Raw genomic sequence first — 26,297 nt, 5'->3', positions numbered from 1 at the left:
ATGTTGCAAACTGTGCAAAACTGTAAGTATTCTGTATCACAAGCCTCAAATTTTCATCACTTGACTATCACACCACCGATGTGTAATCAGCAGCTTGAAATCATGATAGCTAGAAAGCTGCATTAAAATGGAAAACCTAGTCAACCCGATTTTCTATTTTCTTTTTAAGCAGACAAGAATAAACACCACAAATGCAAACTGGTCCCTTCTGTGGGCATATTCTCTCAAATATTTCTTAGAGGCTTTACTCTTTTAACCAATGAATAACTGGTTGAGTTCATATCAAACATATTGTTATTCATGCTAATATTTTCAAATGTGAAGCTATCTGTCTGTGGTATATTTTACAGAAATTGTTTCAGTGCTAGCCAAAACCTGAAAGCTGCAGTTACTGAAGGTCTGGCAAGACAGAAATCTGACATTGGTTTAAAGGAGCAATGTGTTGTGAGTGCTTGACTTGTCTTCAAGAGTGGTTCTGACAGACAGAAGATTTTAAGCTTATTAACATTGGAAGTCAGGCAGATGGTTTAGTTCCTGTGTTGTCCATGCTCAATGAACATGAAACCGTCCTAGAAATACTGGGCTGAGGCAGAAGGTCCGCTCAGAATAGGAAGCAACAGGAGCATATCTGTGTTGTGATCCCTGGGTACCACCTGCACTTCCAGAGGTGCCCAAGGGAGCATGGCACCTAAATCCTATTGCCTTGCCTTGCTAAAATGGTGACCAAAAAAAGATGAGTACCAGCCCTGAAGCACACACTACCCCCAGTTTTGTGATCCTCCCACCATGTCCTTTCCCCAAGACTAGCTTCTCCACTGCCAGACTGCATGCAGCACAGCACAAACACATGAAACCCGTCTGGCTGACTGCAAGATTTCTGGTTGCAGAGCCAGCTTCAGAGTGAACTTGGCCCCAGCTGCAGAGTTAATCGGAAATATTTATCCAGCAAACTTGCCTGGTGGATTTCATGTGCTGTTTGATTTCCTCATTCTTGGTGTTTAATCTGTCATATCAGAACATGTGGCTTAGTAGAGTTGGTTGATTCTGTCTAGAGGAGTGGGAAGGATGGCAGGTGAAGCCCAGAGATGGTGCAACTCCAAGCCCCACTATGGATCTCCACCTTCTGGAAAGCCTGATGAGGACAAGGAGGGTGAAGTTTCAGCCAGAGATTTTGGAGAAGGGTTGATGGACAGCCCCCAGCTGAGAGCAGGCACTGGTTGGATCATCAGTGTTCAGTACAATGCCCTCCTTTGGGTAAAAGAGATAGAAGTAGGATATCTCTGTGCAGGATCATTGGCTGATTACCACAGTGTAATTGCCAAGTAATCCTAATAGTGTTTGTCCTTTAATCCAAAATGCTCTTAACCAAGTCATCTGAACTCTTTAAAATAAAAGTATTTGTTCAGTTGCAGCTCTAAAAATACATGTATCTCTTCTTCCTTGCTCTTTTTAACTAGTTGAGCAATACCTTGACTTTGTTTCAAAGCCCTTTTGCCAAGTTTTTGTCTTAAGCACCAGTGACAAGAATATGAAAGGAATTAGAAAATTATTATGGGATTAAGACAGAATCTTGCTCATACACAAAAGACATGTTGATTCCTTGTCCTCTGAAGTGAGTAGCATAGGTTCTGCAATTTAATCTGGTGTAGCCAAACACAAAAGAAGCTCATGTGCAGTAATGTATGCGGTAGGTTGGAGTGTAATGCATGGAACAAGCTTTGATTAAATAAAACAACACCCTCCCCGAAACAGTCTTTAAAGGAATAACAAAAAATATCTTTCAGTTTTTAGTGAACTGAAGAAAAATTATGCCCTGTGTTTGTGAAGAAATAGTTATTTCTATGATAAATAGCAAAAGTGGGTTCGCTTCTAGCTACCTGATTTTATAATGTTTCTGTCTCTCTCATCAGCAGAGAGGTGCTTTGCTGCATGCGTGGACATTTTTCTAATTCCACAATCATTTCCCATATACAGGAAAACTAGGTTGGGTACAAAAATAATTTGTTTGCTCCTTCTTTGTGAGTTGTTCTCCACATCTAATTTTCAGCAAATGGAAAGGCCCCCCTCCATATCCTCTTCTTTGCACCACAGATATGTCCACAGTTTTTCTAACAATGCCATGTATATGAGAAAGAACCTTTTTTTTTTTTTGGTGAGAATGACATCCAGCTCTGTGGATTTCTGCTTGTAACAAAATCTGACCAAAAATTAATTACTTTAAAACTCTACTGAGTGGACTTGCAGCTATTTGAAACTCCCAGCTAACTAATGATTAGTCTTAAACCATGAACTCTAAGGTTAGTGCTTGCAAACCATAAAGTTAATGTAAATGGGAATCTTGCATCAGTGAGGACTTCAGGATGTGGCTGTGTGCATTACTTTGTTGCTTATTCCAGTTCCTGTTTTCTTCTGCCTTTGAAAACCCCGTTTGAAGTTTGCTTCTTAATCTCCTAAGTTGTTGACTTGAAAGTGCATATCGGCCCTCTTATGTATGAGTCACACCAGCCCTCAGTCATCAGCATTGTCCAGAAATGTAATGTTTCCCTTCTCATCTCTTCTTACCCCCTTAACCAAGGGCAGCTATGATTCATACTGTAAAAGGGCTTGATGATTTGCATTTGATATGAGTCAACAACTAATTCAAGATCAAGAAACAGCATCAAACAGGCCTTACAAAAAGGGAAGGAAGCTCTCTTATTTACTGTGGCTGAACCAAAAGTAGAGGCATAGACATTATACTTGAAAAAAACAAAAAAGTAGATTACACTGACTTGAAAACCTCTTCTCATAGATACTACAAATGCTTGAAGAAATTAAAATACAATCAAATACCTTGTGTTCCAAGCAAATCAAACTGTTGTTTCTTTCTTAATCATCCCTGCCAAGGAAACTATTCTGCTTTTTTTTCTTTACAGAAATCTTTGTGCTAGACTCTTTTCAGGTGAGCAAAACAGATCTAAAAATCTCCCATAAGAAATCCTTTCAGGAATGCACTTAAAGTATACACATCTCATCTTTATTTTAGACATAAGTAATTATGTGCTTACCTGCTATTGATGTCTGTAGACTTAAATCACCTCTTTAAAGTTAAGTACATTTATAAATTATTTTCCTTCATTGAGGTCTAAATGCACAAAACAAGGCAGAGGTCTAGGGGGAGGTCAAAACAGGCCAAATGGCTATAATGAAACCATAGGTCCCCGCTTGCAAATCTAGACATTTACTTCAGCGATTTTGAACTACCACCATTTACCAATTCTGGATAAGTAATGCAGCTAAGCAGGAGCACACTTTGCAGGATGACTGCGCCCCATAGTTTCAAGGCAATTTTCCTTGGAGCAAATTGATATATGCACTATGAATCTTGCCTTTTACCTTCTCTTTTTCAAAATTCACTTTGCCCAGAAGATGACCTGTTTCTTTAAACTGTCTTGAAAGAAGATGCTAGAGGAGATGGAAAGAGAAAATTTTGGTAACATAATAAAGGAATTAATATGTCTCTTCTCCCTCTCCTTGTCTCTCTCTAAATATTGTCTCTCTCTCTTCAGTTTCTTCCCTTTTGCCATTTGCCATCATCATAGTTGTCTACCTTAACTGTAAGTTCTGTGAAGCTCATCTTATGTCTACAGGTGGTGACCAACAAACCACCTGGCATTTTCAATGTAAGCTACTGACTGCTCAAAGGAAGAGTTTGGGAAAAAGGGAGATAGATCCCTGATCAAAGACAGTCTACTTACCTTAATAGCTGTAAGCTAAGTAGGCAAAATAAGGTGCTGGATCTCACAAATGACTTTCATTTCTCCATGAAGGAGGGGGAAAAAATTAAGTGACAATGCAGCTAATTCTGCATAGCTTTCCATCAGGCTCTGAGCTGGTACTCATTTGCTTGTAGCTCTCCAAAGTGTTTTGTTCAGCCCCTTAAACCAGTGTTGGCTGACATCCTCTCTCTTTTCTTGTCTGCTCTAGTTTGAATCTTGGAGCCTCAGGATGTTTGTCTTTCTTCTTTCTTTTGTGCAGTTTCTAGATGGGTGCTATTTGTGTGGACGTTCTTAGTACTCTTCTCAGAGAAACTGATAAACTTGTTTTATAGGAAACAAGTGATTTTTACAGCAGCATTTCTGTCAGGTACCTTGTGTGTGCCGTTTTGTGACTACAAAGACTTTAAGTCGTGACATACTGTCACAGTATGTCTGCTGCTTTAATTTGTTTGAATATATTTATTAAAATTTACAAAAATGCATTCATAGCATCGTTGGTTTTTCAAGGCAGGTAAGTTCTATGCAGAAATTTTTTAAGTGAGATCACATATTTTATGATTGCATACTCTAATGGTGATGTTTTTGGAAATTAGGAATAATAATCCACAACAAAACCATTAATAGTTATTCGTTTATGTACATAAACCTATATACACCAAATGTGGCCTATAGGTCTAACTTTGTTTAAAATTACAATCAGGGTTTCTTCCTTCTCCCCCAGTTTTTGAGTATTCCTATTTTTGACGTTTGTTTGTTTGTTTTTTGGGGGGATGTCCCTTTATCTGCATTAATTTTGAGGCAATGCCATGTATTTTCAACTAGTCTTCTCAGCTTCTGGTGTCCACACACCTTTCATGTACTTATTTTTGTTATTGCCTATGTTAAAACTTTACATGCTGCTGATCTAGAACCTTTGAGTAAAGTACCATCTGCAACATGAATTTCTCATTCCAAGCTGTTAAAAGGAGTAGGTTTACGTTTGGAAGGCCAGCCAACCCTCATCACTGGTATCACCTTTCACAAACTCTCAATTTTGCATTATGGTCTCTTGAAGTGACAGGCCGCATCCTGCCTGAGACCGAGGACATATTCTCAAGCCTATTTACATGAACAACAACAGATTCTGGTGTTTGTACTACCTCTCTTTCATTAAAAGCTCAGACAGAATGTCTGCTGACACAAGGTCTTTCCCAGGTTTATATTCTAGCTATAAATCATCCATCTGCAATCGACGGAATAACCTTTTCAAGGAAAGTTGTGTTTGTGAAACACTTTTCTCCATCATTGTCATAAGCGGTTTGCAGTCTGCTTCTACAAATGAGGAACTGGGTTTGTTTTGTGCATGCATAAGCACCAGAGACTTTTAATTTTCCTGACCATATTCACTAGCATCCAGCTTAAGTCAGGTTTCCTGCAGCATTAACTAGTGTCTGGTGATTCCCATTGTCACAAAAATGTTGTTGTGAGGCCTCAGCAGGCTCAGTTGCCAATTTTGTAGAGCAGAAAATCAAAGGAAGGGCATCTCTATAAATTGTGCTTAGGCTTGTTGTTGTGATTAACGTCTTTCATACACTGTCCATTTTTTCAAAATAAAGCTTTTAGATCAAGAGTTACAGCAGCCAGATTGGATAGATTTTTTTCAGCCAAATTTATCATTCCTGTGTACTTTCCTCCTTTTTAAGTAGAGAAATAGTGATAACCATCTATAACCCCCCAAGGCTTAGCAGGGCCCCTAGATCAGTTCTAGTTTCCCTACATAAGTTAATTATTCACCCCTACATTTACATCGCTGTCTGTTAAGTTCCAACCTTACACTACTGAGTCCATGCCCATGATAGAGTTCCATTATTTATACTTACAGCAAAATACCATCAGTAAACTTCAGTATCTTCCCATGCTTGGATATCCTTTTGTGAATTATATGGGTGCAGAGCATAGCCTAAAAATTATGGTAAAGCGCTGTGTTCAGAGAGCGTAAGTTAAAATTTCACAGACACAATTTCCTCTTCTAAAGAAATTTTCCACAAGCCATTTGAAGTACTTAGGGTGAGATGAGAGGGAGGGAGGCAAAATACATTTATTAAGAAATGCCTTTCCTGGTAGATATGTGGAGTTCTGTAGAAAGATTTTGGCTCAGCTCCTTGGGAGGCAGGTGTAGGTAAAGATTTTCCATTTTCTTTGCTGGAGCTGGTAAAGACCCCTTCTAAAAGGTGCATCAGGGCTCTCTGCTAGACTCAGAGCAAGAAGTCTAATTTCTTCCTTAAGTTTTCATCTAAGTACACTTCTAAGTATGTGTTGGCTCATGTATAACAGGGAAATTGAGTTCTGTTAACTGTATTTTGTATTCCATTGATAGCTTTTCTATGCCATTAAAAACATCTGAGAATATAATTTCTACCTTTTAATGGCTTCTGTCCTCCTACTGTATTCACTTTCTTAACAACCTAATATCTGGCATTTTCACCCCTTGAGTAAGTACTCCCTTTCCTGAAAATGTTTTATAAGAAAACAGTTATAAATGTTATTTCTTCAAGATTTTGTTATACTTTCACATGGAGTTCGTATCCACGCATAAAGTTTTGATTTTATTCTAGTGTCATCAAAGAAAGCTTTTATCAATTTTTTTCCTATAACAGGCTTTTCTTTTCAAAACCATTTCTGTAACGTCAGCTAACTGGTAGCCTATACACACTCTGAGTGTGAGAATAACTTATGCACCAAAATCTAACCTATAAAAACATAGTATTTCGGGTACTGGTTCTAGATATATATGAAAAGTCCCACAACATTTTCCTGTTTTCCTTTTCACAGTATGCACATGAGCAATCGGGGGGGGGGGGGTGTCTGCTGTTGTTGTGGGGTTTGACTTTGCCAAAGCCAAGGTATACAACATCCATTTCCTTTCCACTTCTTTTGTCCACAGGGCTGGTCACCTTGCCAGAGAAGGTTGGTCATCATCTTTTGCCTTTGGTAAATATATGCTGGCTGCTTCAGGTCACTTTATTGCTCTTCGCATGCCTGGAAATGGCTTCTATGAGGATTTGCTCCGTAACTTTTCCAGGGACCAAAGTAAGCTAATTGATATGGACCATCCTCCTTGCCTCCTTCTCGCAGAGTGGTGCGGTATGTACCTTCCAGTGATCAGGAATCTCCACTGACTGCCATGACCTTTTGAAGAGGACAAAGAGTAGCCTCACAATGATGTTGGGCTGCTCCTTCAGCACCCTCAGACACATCTGCTCTGGCCCATGGAGTTCTGTATATCCAAGTGGGTTAAGTGATCCCTAACTTCAACTTCCTCTCCTGTGGGTACTTCATGTGCTTCTTACCCATGGACTCAGCTGTGAGGCTTACAGACCTGGGAAGTCTGGAGGGGCAAAGCCTACCAGGGAAAACTGAGGCAAAAAGGCATCGTATAACTTAGCCTTTTAGATGTTCTTTGTCATTAGATCCAATGAGCAATAGGCCCATGCTGTTTGCTGGCAACATACTTACAAAAAATCCTTCTTGTATTTCACATCCCTTCCTAGTGCCAGCTCCAGCTGAGTTTTGGCTTTCCCAGTCCCATCCCTGCCAGGTCAAGCAGTGTCCCTGTTCCTCCTGGGCCGTTTGTCTCTGCTTCCACCTTCTGTGTACTTCTTTTTTGGTGCTTAAATCAGATCAGGCTTCCTCTTCAGTTTTAGTTCTGTGATCCACTAATGTGTCTTCTTTTGCTCTAACCCACAGAAACTTTGCCGTCATTCTCACAGGAACAATAATATGGTCTTCATTTTAATCATGTTCCAGTTTCTTTTGTGCTCAATCTAGAAAGGAAAATGCATGAGGCCAATACTTGGCGAACCCTTTTCGTATAGCAGTTAAGAATAAATAGATGTATCACTGAGCTAATAACCAGACAAAATTTATATGCAAAGTGGATTGTGAAAATATGTATTTGTTTTTTGAAAATGTTTCCAAACTTACTTGCCTTCCACTATATTTCAAAGAAACTGTGTTAATTCAGATTTTTCCATTTTTTTCTGTGAACCATGTTTCTTTCTGAATAGTCCACAGGTGAAACAGCATCTTTCAGTGTTCACACTGATTTTCCTATGTTTTGGAGCAATGTAACTCTAAGCCAGTGTGTCACAGCACATGAAGTTCCTGTGAAAGTCAGTCAGGATATATCCTGTAGGTTTGTTATGGAGCATGCAACCACAAAATATGGATCAGAAACATAAAAATGGACCCAGAAATCTGCAACTAGTTAGGGCTGTGCAAGATGTCCACAATGAAAACAGAAACTTGCATGAGATTTGTTTAGTTTGAGGATTTGCTTAAAACTCAGATTAAAAACTGTTTTATCTTTTGACAAACTGTTTGTCCGAAAGTTTGTTCAAATCCACTAACTTGCCTGCTGACTCTAAATTCGTTTTTAGATAAATCTGGGTTGATTTATAAACTGGTATCAAAAATCACACTAAACTTGTGGTTTCGTACGGTTTAAACTGGCCATGCTATAAAAACAAGGTAGCTTTCGGTGGTTTTGGCTGGGTTTTGAATGGCTATTTCGAGTCATTAGAGCCCCAAACTGAAGGTAGAAAGTCTAGAGGTGCCAACGCTGCAGGAGCCATGTTGGCTTCTGCAAGGGCCAGACTATAAGGGGAGGAATCTGTCTTTTCTTGGGGGTAGAGGCGCTTCTGTGCTCTATCACAGAAGAAAGCATGTTTGTGTATCAGAAAGGGGGAGTATGCATTCAGGCAGAAGAGTAACTGCTGCAAGTTCAAGACTTATTTATCCAGTTGTGAGCTGAGAGTGTTTCTACTTGCTTTATTATGTCTACTAGTATTAACCTCTTTCTTCAACTCATGCCAGATTTTATCAGCAATATATGTTTTGACAGGCGAGTAGCTATTTTTGGAATGGGGCTTGTGTTTCCGTAACCACTTCTTCTGCATCTGTCTTTGGCGATTCAGGAGGGAATTCATCCACTTGTCTTCTCTGAAGTATGACCCTCCATGCTTCTTCTATTATGTGCACAATTTCACATATTACATTTATTTCTTGTGTTGTATTTATTTTAAAACTTTATTCAGTCACGTGTCTCTGTGTGCATTTAAAAGGAGCCACAGATATTTACAAGGCAATTTTAACATTTACCAATTATTTTTGTTGGGCTTGGTACTTTAATAGCTATGGTTGTATCAACCTTGACTGATATTTCCTAATTATTCATACCTAGAAGTGTTATCAGCCATCACAGAGTGTTACCAGCATCATTTTAAGCTCTCTTCACCTTCTTCAGTCTGGGTTTTATTTGAAAAGCAGACATGCAGTCCCCAGTGAGAATTAAAGTAGAAGCATTAGCTTGCAAAATATATGCCAATGACCTAATGATTCTGACATTTCCACAATACAAGCTTTAGAAGAAGGCATGCAGACAGCAAAGTCTGTTTTTCTATCTCATATTTTTTTTAATGGCTAAATGTTTGGAGGAAACAAAATGGATTTATTCTGGTCAATCCAGGGTATAATATCAGGACTTATCCGGTTCCGGGCCCCAGGGCTTCAGACAACTAACAAAACACATCTTACTTCTGCTCTGCTAGTTCTCTGTTATGCTTTTCACATGCAGGAAGAAAGAGTAAAAGCATAACCCAATTGAATAAAGCAGCATGGCCTGCTATTCTTTGCTTATGAAGCATCACATGATAGACACCAGATTAAGAAGAACCCCCCACCTGTGGTTAAGTGTGTATGCAACTGTCAAGCCATTTTATTTAATATAGAGGGAACTTCAACATCCCCTTTGCTGCCAGAGTGCAAGAATATGTTAAAAATGTTAATGTCTTACCAAAGCATGCTTCATTTTTTTTAATAATCCAGTGATTCTATGTCATTTAAATAGAATCAAAGATGCTGCTCCCCGATCTATTTTGAAATGCTCTAATCTATCAAATCTTTTGTTCTGATATATGGAAAGAAAAGTAATCTGAGGTTCTCCTTGTAGAGCTTAAGCTGCAATTTGTTTTTTGGCTATTCAGTCACTGTTTATATAAGGATGTATTGGGATAGGGCTGTTTGCCATGATATGGTAAAAAAAAAAATAACATCTTTTCTAATAAAAATAAGATGCTATTTAAACAAGAGGTTAAACGAAATCCATCCTCTCCATTGACCTTTCAGACTGTGGTAAGCAGAGAACGTACAGTGCCAATTTTATGACACAGTCACGTCAAACAAATTGTATGTGATATATTTTAGTTACGATTTCAAAGAAGGTTTTGATGTAAGAGTCAGAAGGGAATAGTAACTTCGTGGACCAACCACCTAATGCCTAGACATGCCATATGCAAGAACATTCCCTTAACCACGGAGTTTTCTGGTTCATTTCCTTGAAATGCTCCAAATTTCTCTTGTCGTTACCCTGAGAAGTCACAAGCAAATCTGATGGCGATGTCAAAGACTTAGAGGTGTCTGGCATTTGTTTGGGTACTGGGCTGGCAATTTTTCTCATTTGTGTTTCTCCTTCCTCTCCTTCTTCTGCAGGTGATGATCTAGTTGCAGTGATTTCTTATGCCTACATATATTAGGGTCCTTGCAGCTTAAATTTCAGAGGTGGTCTGCGTACATTAAAATCTTGTAAATCTGAATTGCTTTCTTGTGACAGTGTTCAGTAAATAAGCAATGGAGGAATCACTTCAAAATCATTAGAAATATCTGTACCACAGTTGCCGTTGCTGACTTCTGTGACAGAAATATTTCAAATACCTGGCTATAGACCAAAGAAATGCAAGCTTCAAAAGTGGGCTCGTCACTGTGTGTGAAAACCCAGCCTTTGCTAAGCATAAGAATCATGAGTTCCTTTGGGGGATTTAGCCCGAAATTAACATGAGTCCTTTTCTTCTAAAGCTTCTTCCCTGCAGTTGCTGTTTCTCTCTGTGCATATAGAGGGAAAGCATTGCTATTGCCATCATTAGCGTACGGCGTCTTGTTTTAATTTTTAACGTGGGCTTCTATTTGCCACAGAGGTGAAAGCTGTGGAAGCATTCTGCCTTTGAAGAACTACTTAAGATGAAATGGTTCTGAAGTGCATTTAAGGGTGTTTACTTTAGGCACTTTATTTTTTTCTTTATTTTTATTCCGATTGGAATTGGCTGGTGTTATTCATTAAACTAACAATTTCTCCCCTGCCTGTTCTTAAGTGTGACTTGTGACCTTGCAATCTGTGTATTTTGTCATCACAATGTGTTACCATGGAACTGATTTTGATGTCATGAATAAGGGCATTGTGAGTTTCCACGTTCCCAAGCATATTTGAGACACAGGTTTGGAAACAAAAATGACTTCACCAGTTAAATATTGTTAGATCCTATAGTATATCAAAGGTAAGAACACTTGTGCCCTATATTCCTTTACATAGAAGAATCTAAGGTTAGGAATTTCAAAGCAGGTATATACAGGAATGACACTACAAATAACATTTCACAAGATTAAATATTTTGTGAGAATTGAACTCTAACCTCTTTATGTTGCTATAGGCAAAAATCTTTCTTATTGCTCGTCAAGACTTCTCAGACAGTCTAATCTGGAGCCTGTGTAGAGAGGAAGAAACCCAGTGTGCACAACAGCACTGGGATGCTGCTGGGACTTAACTCCTTCAAGACAATAGTGGCCGAAGGGAATTTTCTGCCTGAGATCGCTCACAGGCAGACAGAGGGCAATGTAACATTGCTGGTTTTGAAGCTAAGCATAATATTTGAGCATTTTTCAGAAACAAGACTTACTTACACAATGCACAAAGGAAAAACATACTTTTGTTGTGCAGCAGAGTGCATGTATTGTGTGCTTTAAATTAGAAAGAAAGCAAGTTCCTTCAGTGATCCACCTACCATCATGAGGTTAAAAGAGTTCAATTGAATCTCTTGTCAAGCTGTTCCCCAGGGTGTTTAATTCATCACAGTTAAAGGGTGGATAAGATTCTGTAATAATGAAAAAGTTTGAAAAGCTTCATGTGAGGTTAAAATCCCAGGTTGCATAAAAAGTGCTAGTGCAGCAGTAACCTCAGATACAGTTTTGTTTATTTGCTCTGCTATTTTTCCTCCAGATGAGACTTACCCATCCATTGCATTTTACACTCTAGCTCGGTACCATTTTGCTCCTGGCAGCAGGCAAATATGTCCTCATTAAGTAAAATTTATGCTAATACCATTCTGATTAGCCAGCAGTCATTGATATTCACTCTCATTAGCTAAATTGGTTCGCTGGAAGACATCCCACCGAGGATTTTTTTTTCTGTTTTAAGTGGAATATAAAATGTATGGATTTGCAGAGATGACAGATGATGATAATTATACCCTGTGTTTACTTGAGCAGAGGTTTTTATTCTAAAGGCTCCCAAAGTACTTTTCAGCATTTACATCTGCAAGGAGAGAGAAGACTCTTTTTTTCTCCTTTTCAGAAAGAGCCTCTGTCAGAAATACAGAAGCCATTCTGGTTTCACTGTTATTAGACAGATTGCACAAAGGAATCTTCCATTCTGAATTCAGGAGCACTTTTTAATGAGACAGAATGCAGGTCAGTTCCTAGGAAATCTAGCTGGGGAATAAACTCAATTCATGCGTTAATGGGACTTTCTACATGCAATCTTTTTGGAGTAACCTTGCGAGTCTGACTTAACATCTCTGGGAGTTTTGCCTGCAGTAATATTGCAAAATTAACCTTGGTGTGAATCTTTCATCAAAATTACAAAGATTCTGTCAGCTCATCCGTGAATGTTTTGGTTGAGAGGACCAATAATTTCAGCTGAGAAATTGATTATGTTTTCTTGTGTTGAAACATAAAGGATATGATGGTGTGATGAATTATCATCCATTTTCTGTTAGCTCTCTTAAAGTGCTCTTGTTATGCAGGGATGATCAAGTAGGAAACTGGTTTTGCCAATGTGTGACAATCTTGTCATTAACATTATTAAGTCTAAAAATACGTTTCTTTGCATCACAGCCTCCATTTCAAGTGCAAGATGGAAAGCAGTGGTCTTAACACCTTACATTCTTGCTTGTATTTTTAAAAAATCTCAGTAGATGCCTATCTCTATATGCAGGCATATCTGTCCTTTAGAAACTCTGCTCCTATATTCTTCTAATAAAGCTTTGACTATCTTTAAGTATTGGTACTGTGTATTCTCTGTTTTGTTTCAAGAGGAAAAAATCTCTGGTCCATTCAATCCCTGACCTTACTAGAAAGGTTATAAACAAGGATATCTCTTCATGCCTTTTTTTTTTTGTTTTACCTTTTGAATCTGTAATCAGTACTACTTCATTTAGGCTGGCAAGCAGATGGCAGCAACCACTGACCATCGCAAAGGCGAGATGGGAAATGCTGGCCTACAGTGACCTTCGACTGGGCTTGAAATTCCTCGGTTTGTCTTTGAATCCCCATCACTGAATAGCTCACATCACTCCTGTGCAATAATTGCAGTGTTTTCACATGTGCTCTTCTGTTTCAAATCATCTCACTCTTATATTGATCTAATCTTTTCTTCAGTAATCAAAACTAAATTTCACATCCCAAAGAAGCTTTGGAGGGGAGATCTGTGACCACAAACAGTAATGTGAAACCACCCAGATGCAGATAAATTGCCATTCTCCCTCACTGCACAGAGAAATTGCATCCTAATAGTATAGCTATAGAGAGAGCTATAAATAATGTTTTGATGTTTATAAACAATTTCATTTAGACTGAATTATACATACTGTTTGTATGCTAATATCCAGGATGCACTCCTAGTTATTTCACAGCAATCAAACAGCAAGCAGAAAGCTGAAAGTCCACATTTACATCCAAAGGAAAAACTACATGAGCTGAATTTTTTTCCTTATCATAATGTATACACGTACTAGAAAGAAAGCCTTAGAGAATTAACAGATTTTTTTTTTCTGCCCATCATCATTAGTCTACTGGGGTTTTGTCCTAGAAGGTAAAACACATTAATGTTACGAATCAGCAAACAGTTTCTGTGCATGGTCGTTTTTAATCCTGTAAACTGATAAAATATCTTAGTTCCATGATTTAAAATTACTTTTTCCCCTGTTACTGTGTAATAGCACAGTATGTTCTATGTCTTTGTTTTGGCAGTGAATTTTCATTGCAAAACTAAAAAAGACCTGTCAGCATTTGCTCAAATAAGGTAGTATATTCACTTTGATAGCAGCTTGTTTGCTAGTCACAAATAATTGTCAGGGGAAAAAAATGGGCTATTACTCCTATGTAATATGGTTGCAAAAATAGTTGCAGTGAAGGGATGTTTCAAGCGTAGGCGCATGAATATCCACCAGCAGGTAAAAAGGTGCAGACAAGGGTGCAGCTCTGAAGTGAATGAGTAGTGTAGATAGCAACACGTTAGAGGCATGAAGGGAATTCCTCCTCCTTCCTCCTCCATGGCTGGGGAAGCACGGTTCACTTCTGCAGCTCCTTGGCCATCAGCCAGTGTGATTAAAACGCTGCACCCTACCTCGGTGTGCTTTAATTGCTGCCTACACACTTTGCGAGTGATGTTTGTACTTGTTTAGCTTGGGACCTTTGATAGGCTTAGCAGCCAGGCTGGAAGAGGGAAGCAAACACAAGTGAACAAATTTATGTTAACAGACGGTAAGTGTTCGTACTGCATAACACCTGTGGGCAGACACGTAGACAGCGGTGGGTATGCCATTTAAACAGCAAAAGAGTGCCATTTACCCATTGTTTGGGAGTAAATGAAATACATTGCATTAAGTTTGTTACTTGGCAGTCATCCCAGTCAAACTGCCATGCTGGTTAGCTGTGGACGCCCCTGTATTTACATTAAAATAGTTTGGAAAAATTCGCCTTTATTCATGCCCTGAGTATGCAAACATGATCTCCTCAGCGTGAGCTGCAAGCAAGGCAGTGAGGTGTGCTGAAGGTTGGGCTTATGCCTCTCCGGCTCCTCGGTCCACGCCATGGCTGTTTGCTAGTTGCAGAGCAGCCTACCCAGGGCAGCAATCCCAGTCCAGTCCCCTGAGTGGATGGGATCTGCCTTTGATTTCCTGACACATGCCATAGCCAAAATGACACAAGTGGAATAATTGCTTTATCAGGTGTGGGGGGGTGTTTGGTTGTTTGCCTCTTCCACACTTCAAGTGCCTCCGCAACCCATGCTGAAGATGTGTAACAGCACACTCTCATGGCACTGTGTTTATTTCGCACAGGTTTCTTGCTGGTCTTGGAAAGAAAGACACCGATGGCTTTTGCTAAAACACCAGGAAATCAGCTATGACACCAGGCTTTCCAAATAACAGAGGCTAAATACTGTGGGCTTCAGCAGAGACCGGTGTCACCTGAGAATGTGCTTAGGCACCAGCTGCATCTCTCTTAACTAATTTCTCCATTGCATGCCGCCAAGTGTTCTCCTGAGCTGGTGACATGATAAGGAGAAATGAGTGCACCAATGCCAGAGTGCTCGTTTTCCACTTGTTTGTCTGTAGCTCTCAAAGTTAAGTTCTGGAGGTTCGCCTCCTGCCCTCTCCTCCCCCAGAGGATGCAGAAGTAGTCACTGCCCAATGGTGTGGTGAAGTCAAGCACTTTTCATGGCTGAAAATAACTCCAGACGTTAATTGCCTATGGTTTGGTGAGTGGTACGAGTATAACTGTGTTCTGCAAATGGCTGTGGTGAAGTTAAAAAGCCTGCTAAGTCTGTGCATTGTTATACCTGGCGTATGCTCCATGGCTTCCCAGGTTTGATTTGGTCTCCCTGACACGTCCGCTGTTACACCTGACCTTAAGATTGAGTTTTATGAAGGTTTTCTGGATGAAGAAAAAGGGGAAACTAGCTAGCCATTGGGCAGTATTTCAGAAATGATATCTTAAGTCCACCCAGTAACATCGTATTTTTCTGTGTAGGTTTGGGGTTTTTTTAATATTTCCACTGTCTTTACAGAATTGCTCTTAACGCCTTTTGGCTTTACATATTCATCTGAGAAGAAGATGACGGTATATTCCAGATTTGTTTGTTTCAGATGTCTGAACTTGGAAGAATGACATCTTATAATATATAGTGTACATCTGAGAAGGCTTAGAGAGAAGAAAAAGAAGGAGCCGTCTTCTTTTGCAACTGAAATACAAAACTCCACCACGATCACCTGGTCAGGTTTTTTACCTGAGGTAGGAGGAAAGAAAGATTACGGGCATTATTTGAACAGAAATGTTCAGAAAGATACTCCTTAAGCCAGGAGTAAAATTATTTTCTCATCACACACATGCACACAAAAATGAACCCTGAAAACTATTCATGAATATGGATGTATGCAACCATGCCAGCCTTGTAACTCTTACAATTATATACTGAATAGGATATGTGCCAAAATTATGGTTTGTCACAGACTTCATTGTTTCAGTTCTTTCAGGTTTTTTAATCTTTATGGGACTGCTTTTATGGTTTGTTTGGCTTTTTTCTCTTCCTGCTGCTTTTGTTGAGTGTGTGAGCTATGCTATCAGTTTAAGACTAATCCTGAAAATCCCCTGTTGAGAGGTCTATTTTCAATAGCTGAATTACTGAAGGGTGGTAAAACATGGGAATTGTGCTAAACTCAAAGCTTTTAAACAAAACATGTTTAAAAATTTTCAGAAATGAAATGGGATATTTAGGATGAGGTGTTCAATAGTCAGAGGGATTTAATAACTTTTGAAGCTGGACTTAGAAAACCCTCTCATTTAGGGCTCTCATTTAGCATCCTCAAATTTTGGTGAAAACCACCACCTTTGACAAGTTTCAGGCCAGGAGCTTGCGTAGAGTCTGATTTGATTTACTGCTCCTTAAATTGATGTGTCTTACCTCGCAGTCATTCACGGTTGAAGGGTAAGCTCAGTTCCCTCCTCTTTCAGCTGGAGACGATGGGAGCAGGCAAACACTTCACTGCTCTGAAGTGCCAGCAGAAAGGCTTTCAGGACTGTGGCCAACACCCTCTACAAGCACTTTTTGGATCTGTCTCAGCTTGAGTAGACGTTTGAACAGGCATCAGATTGTGAGGGAGTGTAGCTAACTAAAAAGCTGAAGTAGAGAAAGAAGCTTAAGTGAACCCATCTAGGGAAAAGAGGCATCTCTTGAATGCAAAAGGTTTTAAACAGAAAACTGTGGGTAACGTTTTTAAAGGAGAGCAAATGCAGGTCCTTGGAAAAACATCTATTTGACTGGGTTTTGGTTTGGGGTTGTTTTTTTTTAAAGATTTCTGTACGTTCTCTTTGCTGGTGAGCAGCTAGGGATGGGGAGAAAATTTCAGGAGTACCTGAAAGTAAAAATTGTCAGTGCTGGTACTTTCACTAGATGTGTTTTACATATACATGAATTGTTCATACAGAGTCAAAAGCCTACAAAAATGGTTCAATAATTCATGATTATCATTTCAGCATTAAGTTTTCAAATACAGTCGAATCATAGGGTAGCACTACCAGGGATGGTTTACGGCTCATTGCTTCCTACTTTGTATCTTTGGGACTGAAACTTGGTATTTACAGGGACCTTTAAAATAGAGATGCCTCTAGATGAGCTAATGGGAGCATTACATGCACTCAGGAGTTTCTGTTTCATGAACCTGAAGACTAGATAATCTGAGTATGAGTAAAGTCATTGGGAACCAGGAAATCTGGTGTCCTGACCTGATGCCTGTGTCCTTTTGCTATTACTTTTTCCTCTTATAAGATTAATATGATAATTTTGTTGGCTATCACACGGACTATTTCTATTTCATGGAAACTTTTCAGTGCAGAATATATGAACTGTTGCAAAGCATCTGGAGATGAATAGCACTAGGGGTATAAGTAGTCAGAATCAGTGTGGGTGGAAAAAAATCCAGGATACTCCACTTCTGTAGAAAGACCTTCAACCAGAATAAAAGAATCTTGTTCAGAGGCTTATACCAAGAATAAAATGTATTATCAATGCTTAGGAGTGGTTCTGTTTGACTAAGAAAATGCCATTAGAACCAAGTATTTATGACTAAACACACTTGAATAGAAAACATGCAGAGAAAACTCTTGGTAGTTCATTTGTCAAAAGCTGGCTGAACTGTAGCCCTGTAATAATTATGTACTGGATATCACAGGCAGAGAAGCTGGTGACCGCAAACTGACTTCCTCATTCCTTCTCCTTCCTCCAGGAGTGGTTTGGATTAGGTAGTCAGCTGAAACTTCCAAAGCACATATTTTCTTACCATGCTGCTGCAACTCATCTCCAGGTATTTCTTTCTGAGATTCCCACTAAATGCTTTTTATTTTTTTCCACCCTCCTCTTTTGTCCATAAAATTAAAAGTTTATTAACAGATTGACTTAGTTAAGTGCTTCCCAAGTCCCTCTGCATGTATGCACACATACAAATGCACAGAGAGGAAAGCAACCTATGCACCAGGAAAAAAAAAGAAAGACAGCTGGGTATTGCTGAACGTAATCCAACAGTTCTCCGGTTCCTTGTCCTGAACAACAGATATTCTGTATCACCTAATATTAACAAACAAAAGATTTTTTCCCACGCCATTATATATTTACATTAGTTTACTGTTCAAGCTTGGCATGTTGGCTTCCTAAGACTATTTGATCCTAGATGCAGCTCTGTGCCAGAATTGCTGGAACAAAATGCAGTGGGTGGACAAACCTGTCCTGCTGCATTGCTTCTACCCTTTTAAAAACAGAAAGCATTTATCTGACTCATTACTGTAAATGTACTAACAGAGCATACCGGTGATGATTTTCTGACTGAAAGTGCTGCGTCTGCTCAAAAGGTTAACATGGGTGCAAAGTAAGTGCATATCATGACACATTTGTTGATACCAGCCAGGGGCAAATATTAAGTAGCTTATATTTTAAAGAGAGAGATAAGGAAGAAGGTTTGTGAAGTGCTTGCCAATAAACGTATATTCATCACAACACTCCTGTGCATTGTAGTAACCAGAGTGGGTAGGGCTAGTAATGACAGCCCCAGACCAAAAGCCAGAACATTTGAGTTGCGGCCCTAACTCTTGACTTTTCTTTTTACTAGGGCCTTTGGCAAGTGATTTAGAACTAAATTAGGCTGCCTCTTGTTCCTGACTAGGTGAAGGAGGAAAAAGGTTTCACACATCTCTACTTTCTCCCATTGCAAAATGAGAACTTTTCTTCTTTTCTTAGAGACCTACAAACAAAAAGACCTGCAAATGAAAGAAAGAAGTACTATCAGGTGTTATTATGGTGCTGCTGACACAGTACATCTGGAAGGAAATGTGGAAAATTTGTATCCCTCTGTTTCAGTAAGAGGCCTCAAAATCCACTCTCTTTGAAAAGGGAAATACTGAGGAGGTAAATTGCTCTGAATATCTGCAGTGTGTATTTTTCGGATATGCCCACACATATTTTTTTAGTATATTTACATATATTTTTACATGTGTGTGGAAATACACGTGTGCTAAGTGTGCAGTTTGGGATATATGATGCAATTTGAGGAGTGCCTTTTTTTCTTCTGTCTTGGTATGCTAATTCTTATGAGTACTGCTAAGTATATATTTCTTTAAAGCATATAATACCTCAGAAAGGTGTTGAGACAAGTAACCATATTCTGCGTGATGGCTAGCGCTACAGAAAATGTGTGACACTTAAATTTCACTGCCCTTTTAGCAAGCCTAACCTGGAGGCTGAACTCAGCTTTAATGGCAGGATGCAATCCATGCAGGTAATTGGGATTCAGCTGCTGCAAGAGCCTTTCGGCGTAGCCTGATGAGCTAGCAGCAGCCTGGATGCACTCCAATGAAATAACCAAGGGAGCATTGCAATGCACACCCTTTAGGATCCTTCACAACCAGTATCAGAATACTATTAAACATTCACCCTTTGGATTAGATTTCTCTGCACAGCGCATATGTTAAGAGGAAGTCAAAATCATAAATAAGCTGCTTTGTAGGGAACTGCTTCATCAAATCACAGGATAATTGTCTGGCTTTTTAGAATTCTCTTTGAAATAATTTCTGTGGGGAAATAGTTCATGCATAAAATCAGGAGTTGGAGATCGGTTGGAAGAGACGAGAACAGGGTGGCAGTAAAAAGGAAAAGCAAAGCCAATTTCACTGACATAATGGAGTATCTATTCCACAACACATAAAATAATAGAGCTTACAGTTAAAAAAAGGAAAAAAAATAACTAAGGAAAATATAATTAGTGCCCAAGAGCAGCTGAGGCAAACGGTAGAGGGGAAATAAGAGTTCATTCACATGACACAATTTTTGGTACTTAATTTCAGTGGATAAATTATCCAGTGTGTCTCCCTGGGTTTTTTTTCCAGTTGAGAAGGAAAAGAGGTTCTGTCAGAGGTGATCTAACGCCTCCCCCAGAGCAAGTTTGCTCTCCCTATTGAGGAAGTCTAGAGAGGCTGTCAGCTCACTTAGCCTGTCTTTTGAGTTGAGTGGTGTGAATAGTCTTCAAAATGCCTTTGGTTTTCTTTTTACCCAAAGATTGAGGGAATGCTCCTTTTCATTCTCAGCCACAGGAATTAAACAATAAGATCAAAATCTTGTAATCTCCTTGGGAATTCCTTTTAGTTGTATGGGATCTAAAATGCTGGCTTTCCCCTACATTTCTGGGCAAATGAAGGCAGAGGCTAATCATATAGCTAACTTTCAATGCAAATATTTCCAATGTCTGTTGCAGTGTCATTTGTTTGGGATTGCCTATGAAACAAATGTGTTAATTGTTTTTAATACCTATGAATAAGTTTAACTGTCATTAAGCTGGTTCTGTATTGAATGTATGGTCTGTTTACAGCACGAACGAGAGGACCTGGCACTTTACTGTTCCAAATTTTTTGGCCTTTCATAGTACCAACTTATGTAAAGGACCATTGTATGAAATGGAATCTCACTAGGGTGTCCAAATAGGTAATACCTAGTGTATTGCTTTCAGTAAAAACAGCACAACTAAAGATTTTGAATTTACAACGTTATTATTCCCTCTTCTTCAGTGCTCTGTGCAACACTGTACAAACAACAATCACGTATTGTGTGTAAACTGACGTCTTCATTCCTCACCAAACAAGTCTTTTAAAGCACATGCATCTGTACTGCAAGAATGTGCAGGGGAAAAAAAACCTGGATCTTTATTTAAAAAATGAAATGCAGATATTGAATTTGCAACTTCATGTCCCCTGTCAGATAATGATCCCCTACAATTTTCTAATAGCAAGTATAACACCAAAAGGAAAATACTTGGCAGCCATTGGGCATGTTTGTTCTCCAACGAAACAGTCGGAATGTGCAGAGGTGCAGAGATGCAGATGGGAACTTTGGATTTGAGGGGAAAAACTTTTGTGGGTTCAGCCTACAATGCTGTTTGTTTTGCATGCAGGAGGTTTCTTACAATATCACAGTGGCACAAACTGAAATTGCTTACAACTTCCCCTGCCTTTCCAGCTTTGATGGTTTTTTTGCCCTTATACATGGTTTTAGCGTGTATATCCTGCATCTCATTGCGGCAGTCACTCAGAAGAATATTGGGTCTTTACTGTACCGCCTTTGCTGTGGGAACTGTCATTGCAACAAAAGGTCTGGAGGATTGGAAAGGAAACGTGCAGTCATTCTGTCCAGTTATGAAAATCACTATGAATGCAAATTATCTGTATCTTTATAGAAAGCATTTTCTGTTGAACATCAATTGTGCCTTCAATAGTGAAAGGCATATGCGCTATTTCCATGGGAAAGATGGTACAAGGGAAGGTCTTGATTTGTTATGTTCAGTATCACTTTAGGGTTTTGACCTTAAATTAAGAAAGAAATCCATGAAAATATGTTTAAAACTTTAAGTGACCTACTTGCAATGTGCTTCATTTTTGTTAAAAGATTTACAAACCTTTGACGAGTTTCATCTATTTTCCAGATGTCATCATAGAAACAAATGTAATAGTACCATTTGCTATAAAAAATTCTTCAGCTCTATTAACAAGTTTCCCATGATGTAATTAGAAAGAAGGTGTAGTGTTTTCTTTGGCATCCATGGATAAAATGCTGTACATACTTATGCTGCTATAAACCCAGGCCAACTCAGTTCATTTTAATGAAGTTATTTTGGACTTAGTTCATGTGGAATTTGGCTATACCTTTATCTATAGTTGGATATCTTCCCTGAGAGACAAATACAACAAAGTTTGTACATTTTCTTTAGATTTCTTATATGAAGACACTATTCTCATTATCAAAGAGGTTGCTACTATTCTGATCAAGGTAAATGCTGTAAAGTATTTCAGATACAGATTCAGGTGGGGTTTTCAGATGTTTCCATAACTTGTTTGAGTGAACTGGAACATGTGCAAGTGCTGAAGTCAGGGTCTTCAAACTGCTCCTCTACGTCTCTTTCTTACTCGTCTCTGTTCACTAATCTGTTATGTGAGGTTCATGGTCAAGAAACATTTTGGTGTTGGATGCCACATTTTATGTCACAAAACATTTATGTTTTTCTCATTTGAGCCAGCCAAAGTCTCTGGTAATAGCAAGGTTGGTAGTGCTTGTGCCAATTTCTCTGGTACTACTGGTGTAGGTAGCTGACTTTGGACTGTGATACCAAACACAGGCACGTTCACTATTATTTCTCACAAAACACAAAAACTGCTTTGAACTTGAAATCTGCCTATCATTTGTCTTCCAGAGAAGCCTTCACGCAAACAGCTTTTGCATAAGGCCTTGATGTTTTCTTTCTTTTTTCTAAATGAACAACAAACAAAAAGAAAGGGAACTAGAAGGGGAATAAAGTAAGTTTTAATGGACACACATTTTATCTTTTGTTTTCTGCTTGCCATAAAACATTAACATAGTAAACAAATTGATCTTTGCTCTTAAATTCTTTAATAACATACAGTCTTATGAGTTTTGTCATGGCTAAAGTGTGGTTAAACCATGTTGTGTTGCTGGTTGCATTCAAACCTCTATTGTCACAGTTCTTTGAAATCAAACTACATCTTTTAAAATAAAAGCTGTGTGTAACCCACTTCTGTTCATAGACACCTTCATTAAAAGGTTGCCATTTGGGGGGGGGGGATGTTTCAGTACATTAGTGGTAATGGTGTTTTCTGACCAAACCTGTTTTTTTCCTGGGACAAAGTTCCAAGTCCGTGCATTCCCATGGTCATCCCCTGCTTTGTGCCGTACAGTACCCACAAAAACAAAAATTGTATAGGGTGCTCTGAAACGTCAAATTCTAGACAGCTAATCCAATCGTAGGACTGTTATCGTGATGTTTCAGTAGCTGACAAAGCTATTTGAAATAGGGGTATGCAAAAAAAAAAGAAAGTGTCACTTTGGTCCACTTTTTGGAGTGGTTGGTGTTATAATATATAACCTTTTTTTTTTAACGCAGTGTAGTTCACAATAATTTAAAATACTCTATAGACATTTAAACGATATACAATAATATAACTTAATTGGATTCCTCAATTGTACTTAACAAATACTATTCTAATATATTTACAGTATCTAGTACCATAAGACTGTGCATTACTGTGCTTGGGAGCTTTATTTGCTTCCTGTCAAGAATGTAGTGAAAGTACAGTATATCACTATTATTCAACAACAATACCCATGAATCAAAGGGACTTAAATTATATGGAGTGACTCTAGCATTTTGGGGGGCCCCTGTTGACTTCTATGGGGTTGTTCACATCATGGTTGGCATTTAGAAACCAACAGCAACAATATAAAAAATGAGCTTTTCAACTTTGGATTGCTCCATGGCAGGCTCATCAAAGGGCTCTGATTTTCAGAGGGTAAGTGCTTGGGGTCAGAAAGGCAGGTCTTCATGAGTGTTTCAATGAAGGTCCCCAAGTATTTAGTTACCTTTGATAATGCAGGCCCATAAAATATGGAGGTAATCCTGGCTCATTCACATATCCAGCATGGGAGCTGGTGGAGCAGTAGCTCCACCGGCCCCTTGCCCCAAGGGCACCATGTGGTGTGGCAAGTGCTTCCATGTCAAGTGGGGAGGGCCCATGGCTGCGCAGCCCCTCAATAAAAGTAATAAAATGAAACAAAATCTAGAAATGCAGATATGCAGATGTTAGGAAATTTTTAATCCCAGTTTTCAGAAAATCATGTAGGGACCCTTGCTACAAGCAAACATTTATGTGCTTAAATGCACTGTGTTATAAGTGGGCATATCTGACTCTTGGGTTTACAAACACTAGATTTTACAGTAGTAAATTATCTGAGGACTTTCTTTAAATCTCTCATAGGGAAAAGGTGTGTAAATTAGAATTTAGTGCTGGTGTAAAAAGTCAGTTTCTTCCTTAACATTCATGTATTTACCACGGGGTACATTATTTCCAACCTTAGAATAACGACAACACAGACGAACCCATATTTTACCTTTCTCATGTTCATGAAGCCACCACAGCTCACAGGTTGCAGCAACGTAGAGCTTAGCTACCATATTTTTATTAACTTCTCAGTTCATACTGAGCATAAGTTACTTAAAGCTACTGGTAATATTAACTTTCAACCAGTAAAGGCAAAACACAATGCTTGAAAGATTCTGCTAGTGCATTTAACAGCAAAGCAAAACCTTTGATATTTGTCGAAGCATGTCTTTGTATCCTAAAACTCCCTACAAGGAGCTGAGAGCAGGTGCTCCATGCCTCAAGCCTGAGTCTAAAAAGAGTCATTCTTAATCAGGAGGCAAGTGGGAAAAGTCTTTATCAAGCATTTGTAACCACAGTTTCGCATGATCTTTCCGCTCAATTCTGGTAATTGCTTAAGGCCTACAGTAATTGAACTCTAATAGTGGAGTGACAACAGATCAGTAGCATTGAAGAACTTAGGGAGAACCAAATACAAAAGTCATAGTCAGAGTTCCAATAAGTTTACATTTAGTACAGAATTAAGACATAGCTACCCGTTAGTGCTTAGAATTTTTTGATACTATTAAAAACATAAATAATTATTTTTAATGTTCATTCAAAGAGTTCCAGTGTCACTGGCAGCTGATGTAATTTTGTGAATGTTATTTTTTCCAAACTGATAGTGGAGTATTTCCGCCATAGATTTTGTCTCCCTACCAGCTGTTTTCTCTTTACCTGCTTTTGTAGAAATTTAGGATTTTGCAGCAAGTCTGCTGTGTTCTAGTCAGTGAAGATTTCATTTACTTTAAAAACAAAAAAAGAAAAAGAAAAAAAAAGAAAAAAGGTCTTTATTTGCACAGGGCTTGGTGGTTTTGTTGTTGTAAAATAGGAGAAAGAGTCTTTTTCTTTTAAATTTCATGGGAGCTGCAATGCGATCAGCTTCTCTGATATGTATAACTTAAAACACACGAAAATCTGCAACACCCAGATTGTAGTTTAAAAAAAAAGTTTCATGTGTTTGTCAACATCACCTTAATCCTGTTGCCCTTGTTTCCAAAGCAGTTACAACAGCCAGCCAGCAAAAATGCACCATCCTTTGAAGTGTAAGTAGCGGGGAGGGAGTGGTTGTTGTGGTGGTGTTTGGGGTTTTTTTCCCGAAGAAGATTAGATGTGCAAAATGATGCTGTCGTCGTTGGTTGTACTCCACTTTCTTCACTCATGGTGATTGGTTCTGTTTGTTTGCACATGACACCATTATTTGCAGGTGAACACCTCTGTCCGCTCACTACACGTGTTGCACTTCACAAAGCAGCACCAGTGGAATTTGCAATTACATTGCCACACCTTGGTGTACTGGTGTGTGTTGTACCCTCTTCCGCAGCACATCATGTCACACCCATCCGCATTGGGTGAGGTACGGTTGCAGAGTCGTCCCTGGGTACCGACACTCCCTGTGGAAGCATCTTCCTCACAGTAGTTAGGTGACTTTTCGATATACACTAAATCTGTTTCCATGGGTTTCTGGTAACTCTTAATCTGCTTGATCTTCAGGAAGGTTGGCTGTCTTAGTCTACTGGCTCGTACCACCTCCACTTGCACTGCAGCATTGTATTTCTCTTTCAAAATATATCCAATCTCCCTGAATTTAGGAAGCGTGGTCCAGCAGGTCTTAGTTGTACAGGAACCTGAAACTCCATGACACTTGCACTCTAATTTCATTCTCTCTTCAAGAACCTGTGTGTACAGACATTTGCATATTGTTACTGCAAGAAAATGATATTGCAAACTTGCCTAAATCTGTCTGTTAGTTCATATGAATATTCATGACTGCTGATTGAAATTTTTCGAATGCATGCTTATAAATCTTCTCAGCACCAAGTCGAATGCTTATAACACATTTTGTTTTACGCGGTGCCTGGTTGGAAATGCAGTGTTTTATCATTTTGTTAGAAAATGTTTTCATTCTGTTTCCAAACAGTGGACAATATTTACTTAAATTTCAGAAGACGTGTCTTTAGAGCCAAAGTAACTTATAGGACTGCAGTGACTTAAAAAAACACGCTTCAAACCGTTTTCATTTTGAAAACAGGAAAAAAATGTTTTCTTAAGTGATTCAGAATATTTAACCTTAATTGCTTTCAGTAATGCTCAAAAGGCATTTTAAAAAAAAATTTAATATCACAGTTTTTTAATATCACAGCTTTA

The 26,297-nt window shown here is 38.8% G+C and overlaps 1 protein-coding gene and 1 long non-coding RNA gene across 9 annotated transcripts in view; one reads left to right on the top strand and one right to left on the bottom strand.

Moving 5' to 3' along the window:
* LOC133278855 (uncharacterized) overlaps positions 1 to 26,297 on the top strand; it is an 82,103-nt gene that overhangs the window by 52,249 nt on the left and 3,557 nt on the right. For 2 of the 4 annotated variants that reach the window (XR_009746706.1, XR_009746707.1), the window contains exons 5-7: positions 6,875 to 7,026; positions 17,909 to 17,986; positions 18,913 to 19,031. This is a non-coding gene — a long non-coding RNA (uncharacterized LOC133278855). Of the gene's footprint in view, positions 1 to 6,874; positions 7,027 to 11,278; positions 12,904 to 17,908; positions 17,987 to 18,912; positions 19,032 to 26,297 lie in introns of those variants that run through there. The other 2 variants (XR_009746708.1, XR_009746709.1) reach the window with 2 other exon arrangements.
* Positions 22,497 to 26,297, bottom strand: part of WNT7B (Wnt family member 7B) — a 96,421-nt gene continuing 92,620 nt past the window's right edge. For all 5 annotated transcript variants that reach the window (XM_061472015.1, XM_061472014.1, XM_061472017.1 and 2 more), the window contains exon 4: positions 22,497 to 25,826. In XM_061472015.1, coding sequence (XP_061327999.1) covers positions 25,347 to 25,826 — 480 coding nt within the window. In that variant the 3' untranslated portion in view covers positions 22,497 to 25,346. The remainder of the gene's footprint in view (positions 25,827 to 26,297) is intronic.

Source organism: Pezoporus flaviventris, unplaced genomic scaffold, assembly GCF_033815535.1.
Source record: "Pezoporus flaviventris isolate CSIRO_AGI_PZ_B2104156 unplaced genomic scaffold, CSIRO_AGI_Pfla_v1 ptg000070l, whole genome shotgun sequence".
NCBI lineage: Eukaryota > Metazoa > Chordata > Aves > Psittaciformes > Psittacidae > Pezoporus > Pezoporus flaviventris.
Note: the sequence above shows the minus strand (reverse complement) of the source record. Positions and strands in the feature narration are given on the sequence as shown.